This window comes from Photinus pyralis, unplaced genomic scaffold (genome assembly GCF_008802855.1).
Source record: "Photinus pyralis isolate 1611_PpyrPB1 unplaced genomic scaffold, Ppyr1.3 Ppyr1.4_LG1, whole genome shotgun sequence".
Taxonomy (NCBI): domain Eukaryota; kingdom Metazoa; phylum Arthropoda; class Insecta; order Coleoptera; family Lampyridae; genus Photinus; species Photinus pyralis.
Window position 1 is genome coordinate 56,277,962 of NW_022170249.1, and position 16,307 is coordinate 56,294,268.

The 16,307-nt window shown below is 36.8% G+C and overlaps 1 protein-coding gene and 1 long non-coding RNA gene across 3 annotated transcripts; one reads left to right on the forward strand and one right to left on the reverse strand.

Annotated features, from left to right (window-relative positions):
• Window positions 1–2,399: 2,399 nt before the first annotated feature.
• Window positions 2,400–3,128, reverse strand: LOC116159823. 2 transcript variants are annotated; one of them, XR_004143064.1, is made up of 4 exons: window positions 2,896–3,128; window positions 2,699–2,841; window positions 2,563–2,638; window positions 2,400–2,488 (listed from the first exon to the last, which is right to left on the reverse strand). It is a non-coding gene; the product is annotated as an uncharacterized LOC116159823 (long non-coding RNA). The 2 variants fall into 2 exon arrangements; XR_004143063.1 differs by having other exon boundaries at window positions 2,563–2,841.
• Window positions 3,129–7,267: 4,139 nt separating this feature from the next.
• On the forward strand, window positions 7,268–10,328 carry LOC116163646. Its single transcript, XM_031477683.1, has 3 exons — window positions 7,268–7,417; window positions 8,698–9,171; window positions 10,222–10,328. The coding sequence occupies exons 1-3, from the start codon at window positions 7,273–7,275 to the stop codon at window positions 10,326–10,328; spliced, it is 726 nt and encodes a 241-aa protein (XP_031333543.1). The 5' UTR covers window positions 7,268–7,272.
• The last annotated feature ends 5,979 nt before the right edge of the window (window positions 10,329–16,307 follow it).

Sequence of the window (16,307 nt, forward strand, 5' to 3'; positions counted from 1 at the left end):
ATTTTTAATTCTATTGCACAAATTACTAATTTCTACTTGAAATTTTTAAATACTTTGCATTGTACACGATATGAAACTTAGAAATATAATTCGTGAATTGTATATTTCAATAGGATATTAAAATTTTTTTAACTATAACAACCTTTGTGTTAATTACAATTGTCAATATGGAAACTACTTCTTCCATTGTCGCAAAAATTTCAATCCCGTCTAACGTTTTATTTGAAACTGCATACCTATTAATTGATTTTAATGAAAATTTCAGGTACGTTTTAAAATGTTCAGAATGCAAAATTATAACTTCTGTTACTGAAAAATCGGTTGATGAGTTTTAAAAACATATTTTCGTTATTGAAAATTAAGAAATGAAATAGAAAATTATTCTATGGTTGAAAATAGCTTTTATTTTTAAATATCAGATAAAAATTTTTGATATCAAAAACAGTTTGTAAACATTCAGCAATGAATTCTTCATTGTGGAGGAATAAATTAATAGGGATGGATATTACTTGAAACAAGAAATTGAAAATTATCGTTATGTTGTGGATTGAACATCCAACCAAAGGAATCAATGAAATTTATTAATATTTCAACTCTAAATAATAATAGTTTTGAAATAAAAAATTGTTTTAAAATACAAAGTCGATATCATGAAAGTATTTAAAAATTCCAAGTAGAAATTAGTAATTTGTGCAATAGAATTAAAAATATCAAGTCGCACATATTGGTAAATGAATTAAAAATATCAAGGCGATATTTTTAAATCACATATAGCAAATTGACCTGCCCTCTAGCGACAGTAAGTTTAATAATCGGAACAGAATTTAAAATCTCCATTTCGCGTAATTGTACATTTTTTTTGACAATATTATTCGCACAATGTATTTATGAACGATATGGGTAATAAAATAAGCACTTGAAAGTAGATTTTCGCGGTAATTACATCAAACGTGATTAGTTGGGTTGAGGTTCGCTCCTCACTTTTGACATCACTCGATAGATGGCGCCACAATTTTTTATATGTCATGACATATAAGTAAATCGAATTACCAATATCACAGAGTTGATATTAAAAATTAAATTGTGCGTTCCAAAGTTACGAGTTTGAAATAGAGAATTGAATTTTTTATTTCAACTTGAAATTGAAAATTATTACAAAGCGTGAAGGTGATATTAAAGATTATTTAATAATATCAAATCGATAATTTTTGAACATTAAAATTTTCAACACGTTATTCCTAAATCGTGATATAATGAATAAGACTGCCGATTTGAAATTGTTAAATATGCCATTTCAATAACGGTTTTTGAAATTTCGCACAAAAACCGTTATTTGAAATTGTAAAAGGGAAATTATTGCGAGTTGTTATTGGAAGATATGCAATTATTAATTTCAACTAGGCAATTGTTGTTAACACAAAGTAAATTTCTATAAATTTTAGTACCATTGCGTCAATTATAGTTAATTTTTTAGTCCGGGTGTTCAGTTATTAAAAGATACAACGGCGTTCCATAGATCTTCATTTGCGGATGAAAATAGTATATTAAGAAACAAGTTTCATAAGTGGCGCTCTTATCGCACGAGGTCAAGTTTAGAAAACGAGCCGCTTTGCGGCGAGTTTTCTAATGAACGAGTGCGATGGGGCGTCTTATGAAACGCGTTTCTTATAGTATTTTTTCTATTGAGACGCGTTTTTCTTGTAATTTTGAAAAAATGTGATCACTTGAAACTATTTAGGGATTTCCAAGAAAACAGTTGGTATTACACTAAAATTGTATGATGTTGGTAATATACTGTTTGAAATTAAATTCGAATTATTTAAACTTTAATTTCATTTTAAATATCCTTCTTAAATTAATTTTTACATCATAAGAACTTACATAATAAGAACTATTTACAATCTTTCATCACAATGAGTGAAGATGAATTACCTTGCACTCCGTCAGAATTGCGAGAAATTGCCATCGAAGCAGTAAACAAATTAGTACCCGTGAAGTCCCAAAAGCACTACGAACGGGCATACAAAATATTTCAAAATTGGAAACTGGAACACAATGTAACTGCTATTTCAGAAAATGTGATTATCGCATATTTTAATGAAATGTCCAAAACTAAAAAAAGTTCGACAATTTGGGCGAACTATTCCATGTTGCGCACAATGCTCAACATTAAGGAGAACTTTGATATCTCTAAACTAACAAGAGTAATTGCACTATTAAAAACGTTCTCTCACGGCTATCAACCGAAAAAATCTAAAATTTTAGATTTTGACCAAATTTCCCAATTTATAAATGAGGCGCCGGATAACATTTATCTATTATGAAAGTAAGTTTATTATTGTAGTATTCAATTTTGGTTTTACAATACTAAATATTCTTTAGGTCGTATTAATTATGGGATATTGTGGTGCCTGCAGAAGGGAAGAGTTAACCAACATGTCGGTTAACGGTGTGGAGTATAAAGCAGATTCCATATTAATCTCCGTCCCTAAAACAAAAAATAATGTATCACGATTATTTGCAGTCACCGACACGAAGTGGATTAACATTATTAAAACTTACACCAATCTGAGGCCATCACACATAAATTCTAATCGTTTCTTCCTAAATTATCGAAACGGAAGTTGCACAGTACAACCTATTGGGATTAATAAAATCGGGAAGATGCCAAAAGCAATAGCTGAATATTTACAATTACCGAACAGCGAGTTGTTTTCGGGGCACTGCTTTCGTCGCTCCTCTGCCTCTCACTTGGCAAATAGTGGTGGTGACCTGCTTACCATTAAGCATCACGGAGGTTGGAAGTCCTCCACTGTTGCTGAGGGGTATGTTGAATCTTCTCTAAAAAAGAAAATGGAAGTATCGGAAATGCTATCTACAAATATGCTAACTAACATAGCAACACATCCGGTACCTTCTTCTTCTCGTACAACAGCAACAGTCGCCCATGTTGTAGAAGAGGAGTCAGTGGAATCTACCACAGAGCAATGACACACGGTTACCATTGAAAGTAACTCCTCAGTAAACAATCTAAGCAATGTTCCTGGTTTGATACTAAATGCTGCAGAGAATTGCACTATTAACATTAACATTTACAACAACTGCTCAGTGCAAAAGTAGCTAAAATATTGGTACTTCTTTACTTAGTTGTTTTTATTACTTACTTTATAAAAATACTTGTTCTTTTCGTTTTATCATTAGCATTACTTTTAATTTGACTATCACACGTGTATATAGGTATTAGGTTAGGTATTCTACCAAAGCTATAGGCTCTTTAGTTAAGAAATTAGTAAATAAAACTTGTTAGGTTGGTAATATCACAAATGGATTTCAAATGTAAACACACCTTGATGATTTTTATTTCAAATAAGCATACATAGGCCTCATTAACGCACTGTTTTGAGTGGAAAACGGTGCGTTAATAAGAACATTTAAAAATCGAAATAGAAAAAAATTATTTAATACAGATTTATGAAGATTGGCCCATTCTAAAAAATCCATTAGGTTACACATTAGTAAGTGTTTTACTACCTATGCAATATATAGTATGATAAATTTCTTTTCTTTAGATTGATATAGACTTTGCGAAGCTTTACCCTGAATCCAATAATAGATTCTTTATTGATTTCGAAAGTGTTTTCCACAGACTATTAAATCTAAGACAAAAACATCTATCAATGAGAGATCGGCCTTGGGTCGACATTCTACAGAACACGGAAAACGAAGGTACAATGGCTGCTTATGAAGTATACGTAGTAAACATAATATTGATTTTTTGCAGACTACAAAATCTTCACTGCAATACTCCTACTCTCATCTTTAATCCCATGCACAGCTAGAATTGTGCGAAAAAAGAGCCAGTGGAGGCCAAGCAACGATGAGGCTGCTGCCGGGGTCATTATAAAAGTTGAGGTAGTTAAGATAAAACTAAGTAAATTATATTTGTCATTCTCTCTATTTTAGTCTCCAGCTGACGTCGAAATAGCAATATCCAAAAAAAGAGAACTTTGCGAGAAATATGGCCTAACTGTACAACCATACGTAATCGCCGAAATAGTGCACACCGAAGTAAAGCAAGTAATGGTAGTTGCGTAAATAACAATATTTATATAGTTCCGTCGCTAAAGAAGGCGGTGGACGTGTGTTTTCATTTTTTTATCGTTCTTAATTTAAAATACCCTGTAGAGGCAGAACATTTGTGGTATTTTTTACAGTTATCTGTGTATAAAATAGAAACGAAATATGACCAAAAAATTCCGTCGGTTAGGTATAAGCATAGTAAACCAATTAAACATTGATTCCGCTCTTTAAAATTTAGCTCTTCTGAACAGCCACAAACAAGTTGCATTTAAGCAACAGCTAATTCAATCGTTATCCAATATAAATTAAGTATTTAGCTTTTCCCTTAAAGTATAGGTTTTTTTGTATATCATAAAGGTAACAACAACTTATTTAAACATGTTTTGGCAATGTACCTTTTGTAAAAAATATTTAAAAATGATTACCTATATTAAGAGTCTTCTTTACCTAAGCGCAACGTTTTTACATTATGGTATATAGATGATTATAGTTGCAAGAAACAAGATGATATTCTTGCTTAGTCAACTCCTATTTTGGTCCTTAGTTAGTTCCCGTCGACACTGTGCAGCGGCGCTACTTGTTACACTCAAATTGTTGATTTACCGCCCGCCAAGATACAGACTTTATTTCCAAAAAATATGATTTCAATTTTTGGGGTAATGTTTAGAAGTATCTTATCTAGAAAACTGTCGGTTTACTTTTTCCATAAACCGTTTTGTTCCAGAGTAAAAAAATAAAACAGATTAGCGCAATAATCGATGCAAAACATCTAATCTTTAAACAATCGGTATTCAGTTGCTATAAACTTAAAAAAAAAATAGCCCGAACATTTTGTAGATAAAGGTGTAAATTTAAAAAATAGTTCTTAAAAAAAATTTATTTTTGAAAAACAACTTGCGTTTTTATGGCGGGCGCTCTTATGGAAATTTACATTGAGTGCAGTGGGTACAGAAGACTCTTAAACACGTTAAATTTTTTCATCACTGGGGAACCATCTAGAATATTAAATGTTAACCCAAATAATGAGATGGAGGTTGATGATCCAAATGATACAGTTTTCGAAGCAAATTGAAAATTGAAATTGAAATATATTGAAAAATTGAAAATATAAGTACATAAATATTTACATATGAGTGAATTACATCATGCCCAAGATGCGTAAGCAAACGCTTGTCTGCACCTTGAAATTAAGAAATTAAAGTGGTCTCCGTTATATTAACAAAACTTTAAAGAAAAAATGAATTACATCTATACAAACAAAAACTATATGTATTATATTAGCGGAAGGGGAGGAACTGGAGGGATCCATGGATATCCTATTACATGCATATTTTTTTTTATTTTTTTTTTATTTTATTTTTTTTTTTTTACCCAAACATTTGATGGATTGCTGACCTGGGATACGATAATAGCCACTCCTTTAAACCTTTTTTGAAATTTCTATTAGATGTACACGACCTCAAATAAAATGGCATTTTGTTATAAAATCGAATTGCCAAATATTCGTAACTCCTTTGACCCACACCTTTTCGTACACACGGATAATTTAACACTCCCCAAGCTGCTTCTGTCTTGTATCATGTGAATGGTTACTTTTCATGAGCCTTAGAGAATTGTTGTCAATACATTTTTCGAGCACTATATTTGCATAAATTTGCCTAATGTCAAGGATCTCTGAATGTCTGTATAGGTCGTCCGAGTTGTGCCTGGCGGTCTTTTTATAAATAATTTTGATTATGCTTTTTTGTACTATTTCCAGCGGTTTTATAACGGTTTTTAGAGCTCCACCCCAGGCAGTTATACCATACGAGATGTGAGATTCCACTAAAGCGAAATAAACTCTTTTTAATGTATGTACCGGGAGGAAATCTCTAAGCTGTTTGAACACATAATAAAAGCTTCTAAGTCTTGCTATTAGCTCTTTTACATGATGACGCCATTTCATGGAACTATCTATTATGATACCTAGATATTTGATGGAGTTTGCACGTTCAATATGTTCGCAATTACACCGTTTTTCGGCACGGTCTTGTTTATGAATTTTAATTACTTGTAGATTGGGATCATTATTTTTATTTAGAAAAAATGGAGTAAACTTGGTTTTTTTCAGATTTAAAGAAAGTAAATTATAGTCAAACCACTTTTTATCGTCAAAAGGTCCAATGAGACAACTTTTTCTAAGTTTTCCCAACTGTTAGCTTGGTAAGTGACAACGGTATCGTCGGCATATGCATACACCGACCCGCCAAAATGAGATTTGAGGAAATCATTGACATATATGTTAAATAGTATTGGCCCCAAGACGGTGCCTTGCGGGACTCCACATCTCACCGTCAGCGGATCGCTGTATGCATCTCCGATTCTTACCATTTGCTCTCGATCTTCTAGATAAGATTTCATTAACTGAAGCGCAATGCCCCTGATACCATAATTTTCTAATTTTTGTAACAGCTTATTGTGATTGATTGTATCGAAGGCTTTCGTTAAGTCAATGAAAACAGCAAGTGCCGGTTTACTACCGTCCAGACTTCTATATATGTCTTTTATTACCTCCGCTATGGCGTGTTGCGTGCTTAAATGACTTCTAAAGCCGTATTGCCGGTCTGACAATAAGTTGTTGGAGTCTATGAAACTTACTAGCCGTTTCTTAAGTACTTTTTCAAATATTTTGGCTATGCAAGAAAGCAGCGAGATTGGTCTGTAATTTGTTAAACTATTTCTGTCGCCTGATTTAAATAGAGGCTTAACTACTGCGACTTTGAAATGCTTGGGACACACACCTGTTGTTAAAATTCGATTTATTAATCGAACCAAAACTGGGCCGATTATATCAGCGGATGCCTGGATTACAGTCGCATTGATACCATCAATACCTGGAGCTTTATTACGCTAAGGTGACCAACCGTCCCGATTTGGGCGGGACAGGTTTAGATTTTTTATACCATGTCCCGAATTAACGAACCATCCCGATTTTACGGTACTATTTTTGTATCGTCCCGATTTCTAAGAAAATGTTAAATTGTTAACATTTTGTGTTTACTGCCTCAGCTGAGACTGGTTTCCTTTGTGTCGGCTACCGCCTACACCCCGCGGTTATTGACGCGACCGTTTCGTGGAAAGTTACCGTGACCAGCACTGCATTTAAACAATGATTTAAACGTAAGCGTAACGACGTGCGTCTAGTACCTCGCCATGTCGCTAAAATTAAATTTAAAAAGAAAGTGCGTGTTTACCGATAATTTGAAAACCAAATATCCTTTTCTTCGGAAAGTACAAGGAAACGAATCGGACGTTTACTGTAGTTTTTGCAGTTCCAAGTTTTCCATTGGACATGGAGGTAATTAGCTTAATAAATAATTTATTAATAAGAAATTAAGTTTAATTGAGTTGTTATTATAATCAAATTCGGTTACGTTGCGCTAATAAGCCCCCCAGGTATGATCATGAAATTGATAGAAATGGATAGAGGACACCTTAATTACACGTTATCAGTTAAAAAATTTGCGGAAGAAGCCTTACATTTTCCACAATCTTCATTCAAAGTTCACTTCATTTCGTCGTAAGTGAGGTTATATTACTCCAAATTTCATGATTGTTTTTCAGTTGGTACTGGTGTTCTTAACATTCCCGAGTGCCAACTTTAGTTAGTTTCTTAAGAGGTTATGTTATTTTTCCACGATTTAATTAACTTTAAACAATGGTATACAACTTTATACATGTTTTTAATTATACCATAATAACAGTAAGTAGTTCTCTACATCCTACATTGCTAAGCAGCGATTCATGGAAAATGCGAGTGATGTTCCTTCCCCTCTCGACCGCATTAGGCGGTGGATGCTAAGCGACGGTCGATACGATAAAGGTGTTCCAAGTTAAGCGGCGATCGCTAACGTAGCTGCGATCCATGGAAAATGCGAGAGATGTTCCTTCCCCTCTCGACCGTATTAGGCGGTGGATGCTAAGCGGCGATTCATATGAAACATGCAGGAAGTGCCCGGGTGTCCCCTCTCGGTGATCGATACCAAGAAATTGTTGCCACATGCAACCTTCTCTACGACATCCTTCTTCCCTAATGCATTCAAGTTTGTTTTGTATACGCTTCAAAAAGTGGTTATTAAAATGACAGTCACATGGAAGTGTCGCTTATTTGGTGTTTAAGTCGAACAAAACCTAAAATTGTATTGTATATTATACCTGTTGTACTACTTTTATTACATTCTATTAATTTACACGTTAAATCCAGCATATTTCATTTTAGTAGACGAAGAAGTTAACATAACCTACAAAAATTTACTGTCACCTTTGTTTATTAGTGGAAAAAGAGCTATCACATAAAATTTTTCAGTTTCGCCAACTTAAGAATTACAAAATATACGTAAAATAACACCAGATTTCCAGAAAATGAGGTGAACTTTTAATTAAGATTTTGGAAAATTTAGGCCCTCTTCCGCAAATTTTTTATTCTAAACGTGTTATTAAGGTGTCCTCTATCCATTTCTATCAATTTCATGATCATACCTCGGGGGCTTATTAGCGTAACGTACCCTCAAATTCTAATACCGTTTTATTTCATGTGTTTTTATAATGAGTGTTTTTGTTTTACCCTTTGCTTTGCAGGTAATGCAGACGTAATCCATCATGTTGCAACGGCTAAACACAAAAGTGCCGTCACTTTAACAACTGCTAATGTTTCCATTACCAAATTCTGTAAGTCCAGCAGATTAGATGATTCGAACAAAAAATTGGCAGCGGCTGAAGGGACATGGGCATATCATCTCTTGCAACATAATCACAGTTTTCGTAGTGGAGATTGTACGTCAAAGCTGATTAAGTCAATGTTCGAGCCTAAGTATTCATCTGCTAGAACCAAAAGTGAAGCCATAATATGTGCAGTTTTTGAACCGATGGCCATGGAAACTGTTCAAAATAACTTAAATGCAGTGAACTTTGTTACTGTGTGTTGTGACGCATCCAATCACAAGCACATAAAGTTGATGCCAATATTGGTTCGGTATTTTTTGCCTATGGAAGGTATTCAACTTAAATTGCTTGATTTAAAGGATTTACCTGGTGAGACATCTGCAATAATCTGTGAATATTTGCTGAAAACCATTACTAATTTTGGTTTAACTAATAAAATAATTGGTCTTTGTGCAGATAACACCAATACAAACTTTGGTGGTGCATTGAGAAAAGGTGTAAATAATGTTTACGTTAAATTAAAAAATAGTTTAAATAATCCATCTATTGTTGGGATAGGATGTATGGCCCATGTTGTCAATAATTGTATTAAAACTGCATGTGATATTCTACCAATTGATGTGGAACTATTTGCCACAAAAATTTATTCATTTTTCCATATATATACTGTGCGTGTAGAAAAATTGAAGGAGTTTTGTGATTTTGTACAAATTGAATATCGCAACATCTTAGGGTACAGCAATACGCGTTGGCTGGCACTTTTGCCAGCTGTAGAACGACTACTTCAAATGTACGGAGCTTTAAAGTCATATTTTTTGTCGATGGATAAATGCCCTGTAATAATTAAATCATATTTTGAAAATTCACAGACTGAATTTTGGCTCTTATTTGTCCATAATGTAGCATCAATTTTTCATCAAACTATTTTAAAGATGGAGGGAGCAAACGTTTCATGCGTAGAAATTATTATGATATTTAAAGATTTGATTAATAAACTTCAATCAAGAAATGACAATAATTTTGTACCACTAATTTTACAAAATATGTTAAATTCCGAAGAACTTCAAGAACATAAGCATATAATTTCTACGCAAATGTTTAATTTCTTTGTTACGGCCATTGAATATTTAAAACAATGGGAAAATCCTGAAATTGAGAAGTTACAAAAATTTAACTGGGTACTTTTAAATAAAATTCCAGAATTTTGTGAGTTTCAATCATGCTTAGAAATTGTAAATCTAGGGAAAATGGTAAACGAGAATGAATTATTTGATGAAGTGATGATTTTAAAAACGTTCATGGGAAATCAAATATCTTCTTGGAAAGAGCAAAAAACTACTGTTAGCACTAGATGGGTAAGCGTGTTCAGTTTTTTTAAAGACAATGATCACCCATTTTCCAATTTATTATTATTAGTTGAGTACGCACTATGTTTGCCAGGTACAAACGCTCAATTGGAAAGAGTGTTTTCTCATGTAAATAACATTTGGACTGTGGATAAAACGCAACTCAAGGTAGCTACATTAAAATCTATGATTGAAACTTGAAACTTTGACATATGCCTGGCGTCGCCGCCTCTCCCAGGATTTAGTCAACTGTCGTGAGGATGCGTCCCTGGTAGGCACTATCAGGGACGTTTCACCACTACTTTGTTGCCATCGCGCTGGGCCGCGACATATGCCAAACAATGTGGTGGAGTTTGTGGATTGGGGGGGTTGTGGGGGGGCGGCTAACTGGGTGTTATCCGACCCGAACGGGTACGGCCACAGCTTCGCCACTGGTATTCTGCCTTAGAGGGAACTCTGCTTTCTAGTGATAGCTTCTTCTCCTGGCGTTCATTGTCTTCCGATGTTCCTATCCTTTGGTATCGTTCCCTTCCCTGTTTTCCCCCGTGTTCCTCCCCTTTTTATTGTTGCCCTCTCTCTGTGTTACTTTCTGTCGTTCCCTCTTCCTCCTCCTCTTGGCTACTTGTGCTTATGTCTGATTCTTCTTCCACCTCCAATATTCTTCTGCTTTCTTTCTTCATTTGATGCTTGTCTCTGCTCCACTCTTCCCAACTTCCCATGGGAATCCCCGAGGCCATTACCGTTTGGTCTATGGTGGTGTTCCATGTGAAGCAGGGTCGGCCTACCTTCCATTCCGAGGCACACAGATTCTTGCAGCCCGTAGGATATGGTCTTTGTTCCTCCTGTTTATATGTCCCCAGTATCTCATCTGTCTCATCTTCAGTCTCCTGGTGATCGTCTTTCCCTCTAGTAGTTCCCTTATCTGCTTTCTTGTAAGGTTGCTGTTTCCCATCAGTATCCTGAGTGCCTTCCACTCCGCCCTCCTCAATGTTCGTCTGTTGCTCTTTGTTGGCGCTGAAGTGTTAATTCCGTATAAGATTGTCGGTGCTACGATCGTGTTGTATATCATCATCTTCAAGCTGTCCGGTATTTTCTTCTCTCGTATAAAGTTCCGAATTCCGTGCGTGATTCTGAATGCGTTGGTTATTCTGTCTTTCACTGTGTTGTGCCTGCTGAGTGTGCTGCTTATGTACGCTCCCAGATATTTAATCTTGTGCTTCATAGTTATCTCCTTCCCGGCTATTGCGATCTTGTCTCCTTCTTTGTATTGGGTGTTGCTTCTTGGGTCTCTTATCATCATGTAGCTCTTTTCGTTGTTTATTTGTAAGCCGACCATTTCCAGGTATACCTCGCTGGTTTCGACGAAGTCCTCAATGTCTTCTAACTTATCCGCGATTACGAGTAGGTCGTCCGCGTACGCCAGTAGTGTCGGTAGTTGTAATTGGTCCCTTGTGCTGAAGTTCCTCACCACCATCCTTGTTTGTTCTAAAGCGTGATCAAGTGTTATCGCGAAGAGCCTTGGAGAAAGCGGACATCCTTGTTTGATTCCCCTGGTTTTCTTTTGGTGCTCTGTCTTCTTCCCAAACCATTGTATGCTAGTATGCTCCCTTAGGCACGCGTTTATGATTCTGTTGATTAGGAATTTGGGCAGTCCCAGCATTGCCAGAGATGTGGTTATTGCTTCATGCTTCACTTGGTCAAAGGCCTTCGCCAAATCTATTGCTAGAAGCCATGTTTTGGTTCCTGCCCTCCATTGTTCATCTAGGATCCTCCTGGTCGTGAATATATGGTCATCGGTTGATCTTCCTTTTATGAACCCTACTTGGTATGCTGGTGTCTCGGGTATGTGGCCCTCTAGGCATTGTAGTAGGTAGGTCGCATATATCTTGTACCCCGCACTGCATAGCGAGATTCTTCTGTAGTCATCTGTTTCTTGTGGTGACCTGACCTTCGGGATGGGGATCTGCACTGTCTGCTGCCATTCCTTAGGGACCAAGTTCCTGGTCCATACCTCCTGTATCAATGCATGTAGGTCCTTTATTAGCCATTCTGAGGCGTATTGTAGTAATTCGGCCTGGACTCTATCCTGTCCTGGCATTTTCCCCTTTTTCAACTTTCCTATTATCTCCACCATTTCTTCCACCGTGGGGGGTGGCGGCAGTGGCCAGTGGTCGTCCTCCGACATTAGCTGGGCCTGCTCTTCCTGTTCTCCTTTCAGGAGTTTCTCCCACGCTGTCATTGGTATATATTTTCTGTTTCCCCCTTGTTTCCTCCTTTTGTTTTTTTTATGTGCTTATACATTTGCGCATTTTTCTCCATTGGTCTGAGCTTGGCGATATTCTCCGCGAACTCGGCGAATTCCTTAATTTCGTGTTGCTCAGAGGCTCTGTTTTTCTCTTCCTTAGCTTCCCTTAGCTCTTTCTTTGTTTCAGGTTTGTGTGGATTTTGCCCAAACCTCTTGGTTGCTCTGCTGTGATTATCCATGGCTTGTTTCCTGTTCCGGGACATGGGCGGTTTCTGTGTCCCGAGTGTTTTCCCTGCTGCCTCTTTCAGCGTTTCGGCGATCCTGTTCCAAGATGGTCTTCCTTCCCCCTTTTTGTTTCTGATCTCTTCCTGCTCCTTTATGTACTCCTCCCTTTTCTTCTCCCCTGACAGAAGTTTCACATCCCACCATTCCGTTCTCCCGCTTTGATCCTTATTCTTTTCTTCCCCCTCTCTTCCTCCTCCCCTCTTTACTTTCCCCCTTACCATTTTGTGGTCCGACCCTACTGTTTTTGCCCATATGCCTACTGTGTTCGTGATTCTTATTTCTTTTGATTTCGTCCTTATTATGTGGTCAATCTGCGATTCAGAGTTTCCCCTCCTCCATGTTGTCAGCACCATTTTGGAGTTGCTGAATGTGTTTTCCACCCTCAGTCCATGTAGGTGTACCATGTTCCTAAGCTCGCTGCATGCCGTTCCCATTGTCATGTTCGTGCTTGATAGCTTTGCCTATACCGTGTTCCTCGTCTTCACTTCCATCCAGTTTGCCTAGTTGCGCATTGAAGTCGCCTAGTATGATACCCGGGTTCTTTCCGCACTTTTGTTCTATTGCTTCACTTCTTCCTATTCTCGTCTTGATTTGGGCCATGGATATGCTCTCGCTTTTTTCTTCAAATTTTTCCACCTCAATGCCTCGGTACTTCCTGATTACGATTGCCGTACCCCTGCTGGTTCTCTCCTTTTTCCCTCCCCCTATCCACCAGTCGTAGTTCCCTGTCGCAGCCATCCCACTTGCTAATTTGGTTTCTTGTAAACTGGCTACATCTATTCCTTGTTTCCTTAATTCATTGTCAATTAGCTCCCTTTTCCTTGGGTCGCTTGCCCATTGCACATTCCACGTGGCTACCCTCATGCTGCTGTCTTCTTCTATATCTTGGCTCCTCTCTTGGTTTTCTCTTCTCTCCTGCGAGGCACTCTTTCCGGACACCATACTCAGACTGTATTCGTTAGGGACAGCGGCTCCTCTCGCTTCTTCGTATTCCCCTAGCACTCGTGTTCGTCGGTATTCCTCCTCTTCTTCCTCTATCTCCCCTATCATGTTTTCTGCTCTCACCACGCTATCATAGTGGTTCCGGACATCGTTACTCCCTAATCTGTATGCTAAGTGGCAGTGACCTGTGGCTCCCGTTGTTGCTCTTGGTTCTATGACATGCTTCCCCCCTCCTTCTTCGTATATCACTATCTGGCTGTTGTATGTATTGGCCGCCGCCACCAGTGACTCGTATCCTCCCCAAAACCCCTGCTTTCTGTGGTCCCTGAGGTATGCTTCGATCTTTTCCTCCATGTTGGCATATTGTTCATACCGGGGTTCTAATTCCACTACGTTTCCTATCAGCTGTGGGTAGAAATCTTCCAGGTTTTCCCTGATGTATGCGTTGGTTTCTTCTCTAATCCTTTTGGTTAATTTCCTGTGAGGTTCTGATGTCACTGGGAATCTCCTCAGTTGATGCCCAATCGCTCCAAACAGGCAGGCCCCATCCTTATTTATCCTGACGCACTCTAGGATGTACTCGTTTGTGTGTACTTCTTCGGTCATCCTGTTTGGTCTCTGCTGCTACTCGTTAAGAGAAAGTAGTTGAATACTGAAAAGTGGGCGCTGAAATAGAACGCTGGAAGAGAACGCTGAAAGATATAATTAAATTGGATTATGATTTGTCCCAGTGAGACTTGCCCATGCAGTCTAGTTTAACTTAGCCACCCTGTATAGATTGTGTGGGAAATTGGTGAAATTCAGAATAATTGGGGTCGGTCAAAGCAAGCAGACTTCTTATTTATCCCGTATAATGAATTTGTTTGAAAACTGTAATTCTACCCGCAGCCCTCGGAATGCACTATTATTGACCTTTTCCCATTATACAAAAAAAAAATGTCGTCAACTTGAGAATTTAAATAGCCTGCTTTATGGGTTAGGGTGTTTGTATTTCGCCGATTGACAGGTTTATGTTTCCTTTCAAAAGGGTCTAATTTTTCACGCCCATGTGTATTGCTAACCCGCGATATTCTGACGTCTCATTTATCTAGCTAGACTGCCTGGTAAATTGTCCCCCTGGCCTGCGTCTTTATTCTAGCTTAATTTAATTGATTGAATTGAGTTTGTTTTAAATTAAATTAAATTATAACCTTAACCCTAGTACTTAGCTTTTCGCCCTGTTGTCCTGTTGATTTGGTTTCTACACTGTTTGCCACACTTTAATTAAATTAATACCGCGCGTAACGTGTTTAATTCGCTTTATTGCCTTTAAAAAGACAGATTCAGCTTGGGCTTCAGTCCGACTTAAGCCCGGATCCTTCTTGCGTTCAAAATTTATTAATTATTTGCTAAAGTAGCTAAAGTAAACAAAATAACCACGGAACTCGCCAGATACAACCGTCCTATTTGGCGGTCCACACCGAACTCAAGGTAGCTACATTAAAATCTATGATTATTACGAAAATTAATTTTGAATTAATTAGTTGCCAAGAGTTTTATTCATTATTACTTAATAATGAAAATGCCTTGAGTGCGATTTCTTCTGAAAAAAAATATTCATTTAAACATAAGTAAACAAAATCTATGTTATTCATCGTATGTAGATGTATGTATGTGGTTTTTTAAATGCATTAAAAATAATAAAATTAAATTTGCCTTTCATTATACCTCCGTACCGAAGTGTGTATGTGTGTGTGTCTGGGGTGGGGGGTGGGGGTGTGGGGGGGAGGAGGGTGTCCCGATTTCATGACATGGTAAGTTGGTCACCTTATATTACGCTTCAGATGAGAAATATAACAAAGAATTTCTGAGATGTCAGTTGGAAATAAAAATATGGATTTAGTGCATACATTTGTTTTCGAAAACGTGTGGTCATTATGTGTGTTACTAATTTTGTTTGCTAATTCTTGTGCTACATTGATATAGTATTTGTTAAAATGATAGGCAATCTCTTTATTGTTGGTGATTGAACAACTAGCTACTTCTATAGATTTAATTTCGTTGGATTTGTTTTTGCGATTCAAAGTTTGCTTTATCATATCCCATATCGCCTTATTGTCATTACCATGTTTAACTAAATTCGAATCAAAGTAAATCTTTTTGGCGTTCTGTATTAGTGAATTAATTTTATTTCTATATGCTTTGTACTCAGCTAGTGATCGAGGATCTTTATATTTCCTATATTTTTGGAATAGAAGGTCCCGTTCCCTTATGGATTTTATCAATCCCGCGGTAATCCATGGATTCCTTTTGATTTCCCTGCCTTTTATTAATGTTGATTCAGTAGCTAAGGTGGTAGCATTCTTTATTACATTGATAAGTGTTTCTGTAACTATGTTTATATCATAGTTCAGAAAGATTCCTTCCCAGTCTGTTTTATTCAACATCTCCTTCAATTTCTTAAAATCAATTTTTTTTGAGACTGCGTGTTCTATTACTAGTATTGTCAATCTTACAACCTACAAAAAAAGCTATTATTACCGGAAAGTGATCCGTAACAGTGCTTTGAACTACTATAGGAACGATGTACTTCTTATCTATAATGTGTTTTAACAAAAATATGATCTATACAACTACCACCACTGTCATTTACCCTAGTATAAGAATTGATTGCTGATACGAATCCACACTCGTTCAAATTATTTAAATATTCGTGGACATCATAAGTG

What these genes read in the sequence shown, in the direction of transcription:
- LOC116163646 (XM_031477683.1), top strand. Translation starts at nt 7,273, where the DNA reads ATGTCGCTAAAATTAAATTTAAAAAGAAAGTGCGTGTTTACCGATAAT. An exon ending in GTTTTCCATTGGACATGGAG is followed by an intron (nt 7,418 to 8,697) that starts GTAATTAGCTTA and finishes TTTGCTTTGCAG; the next exon opens with GTAATGCAGACGTAATCCAT. An exon ending in TGAGACATCTGCAATAATCT is followed by an intron (nt 9,172 to 10,221) that starts GTGAATATTTGC and finishes TATGTTTGCCAG; the next exon opens with GTACAAACGCTCAATTGGAA.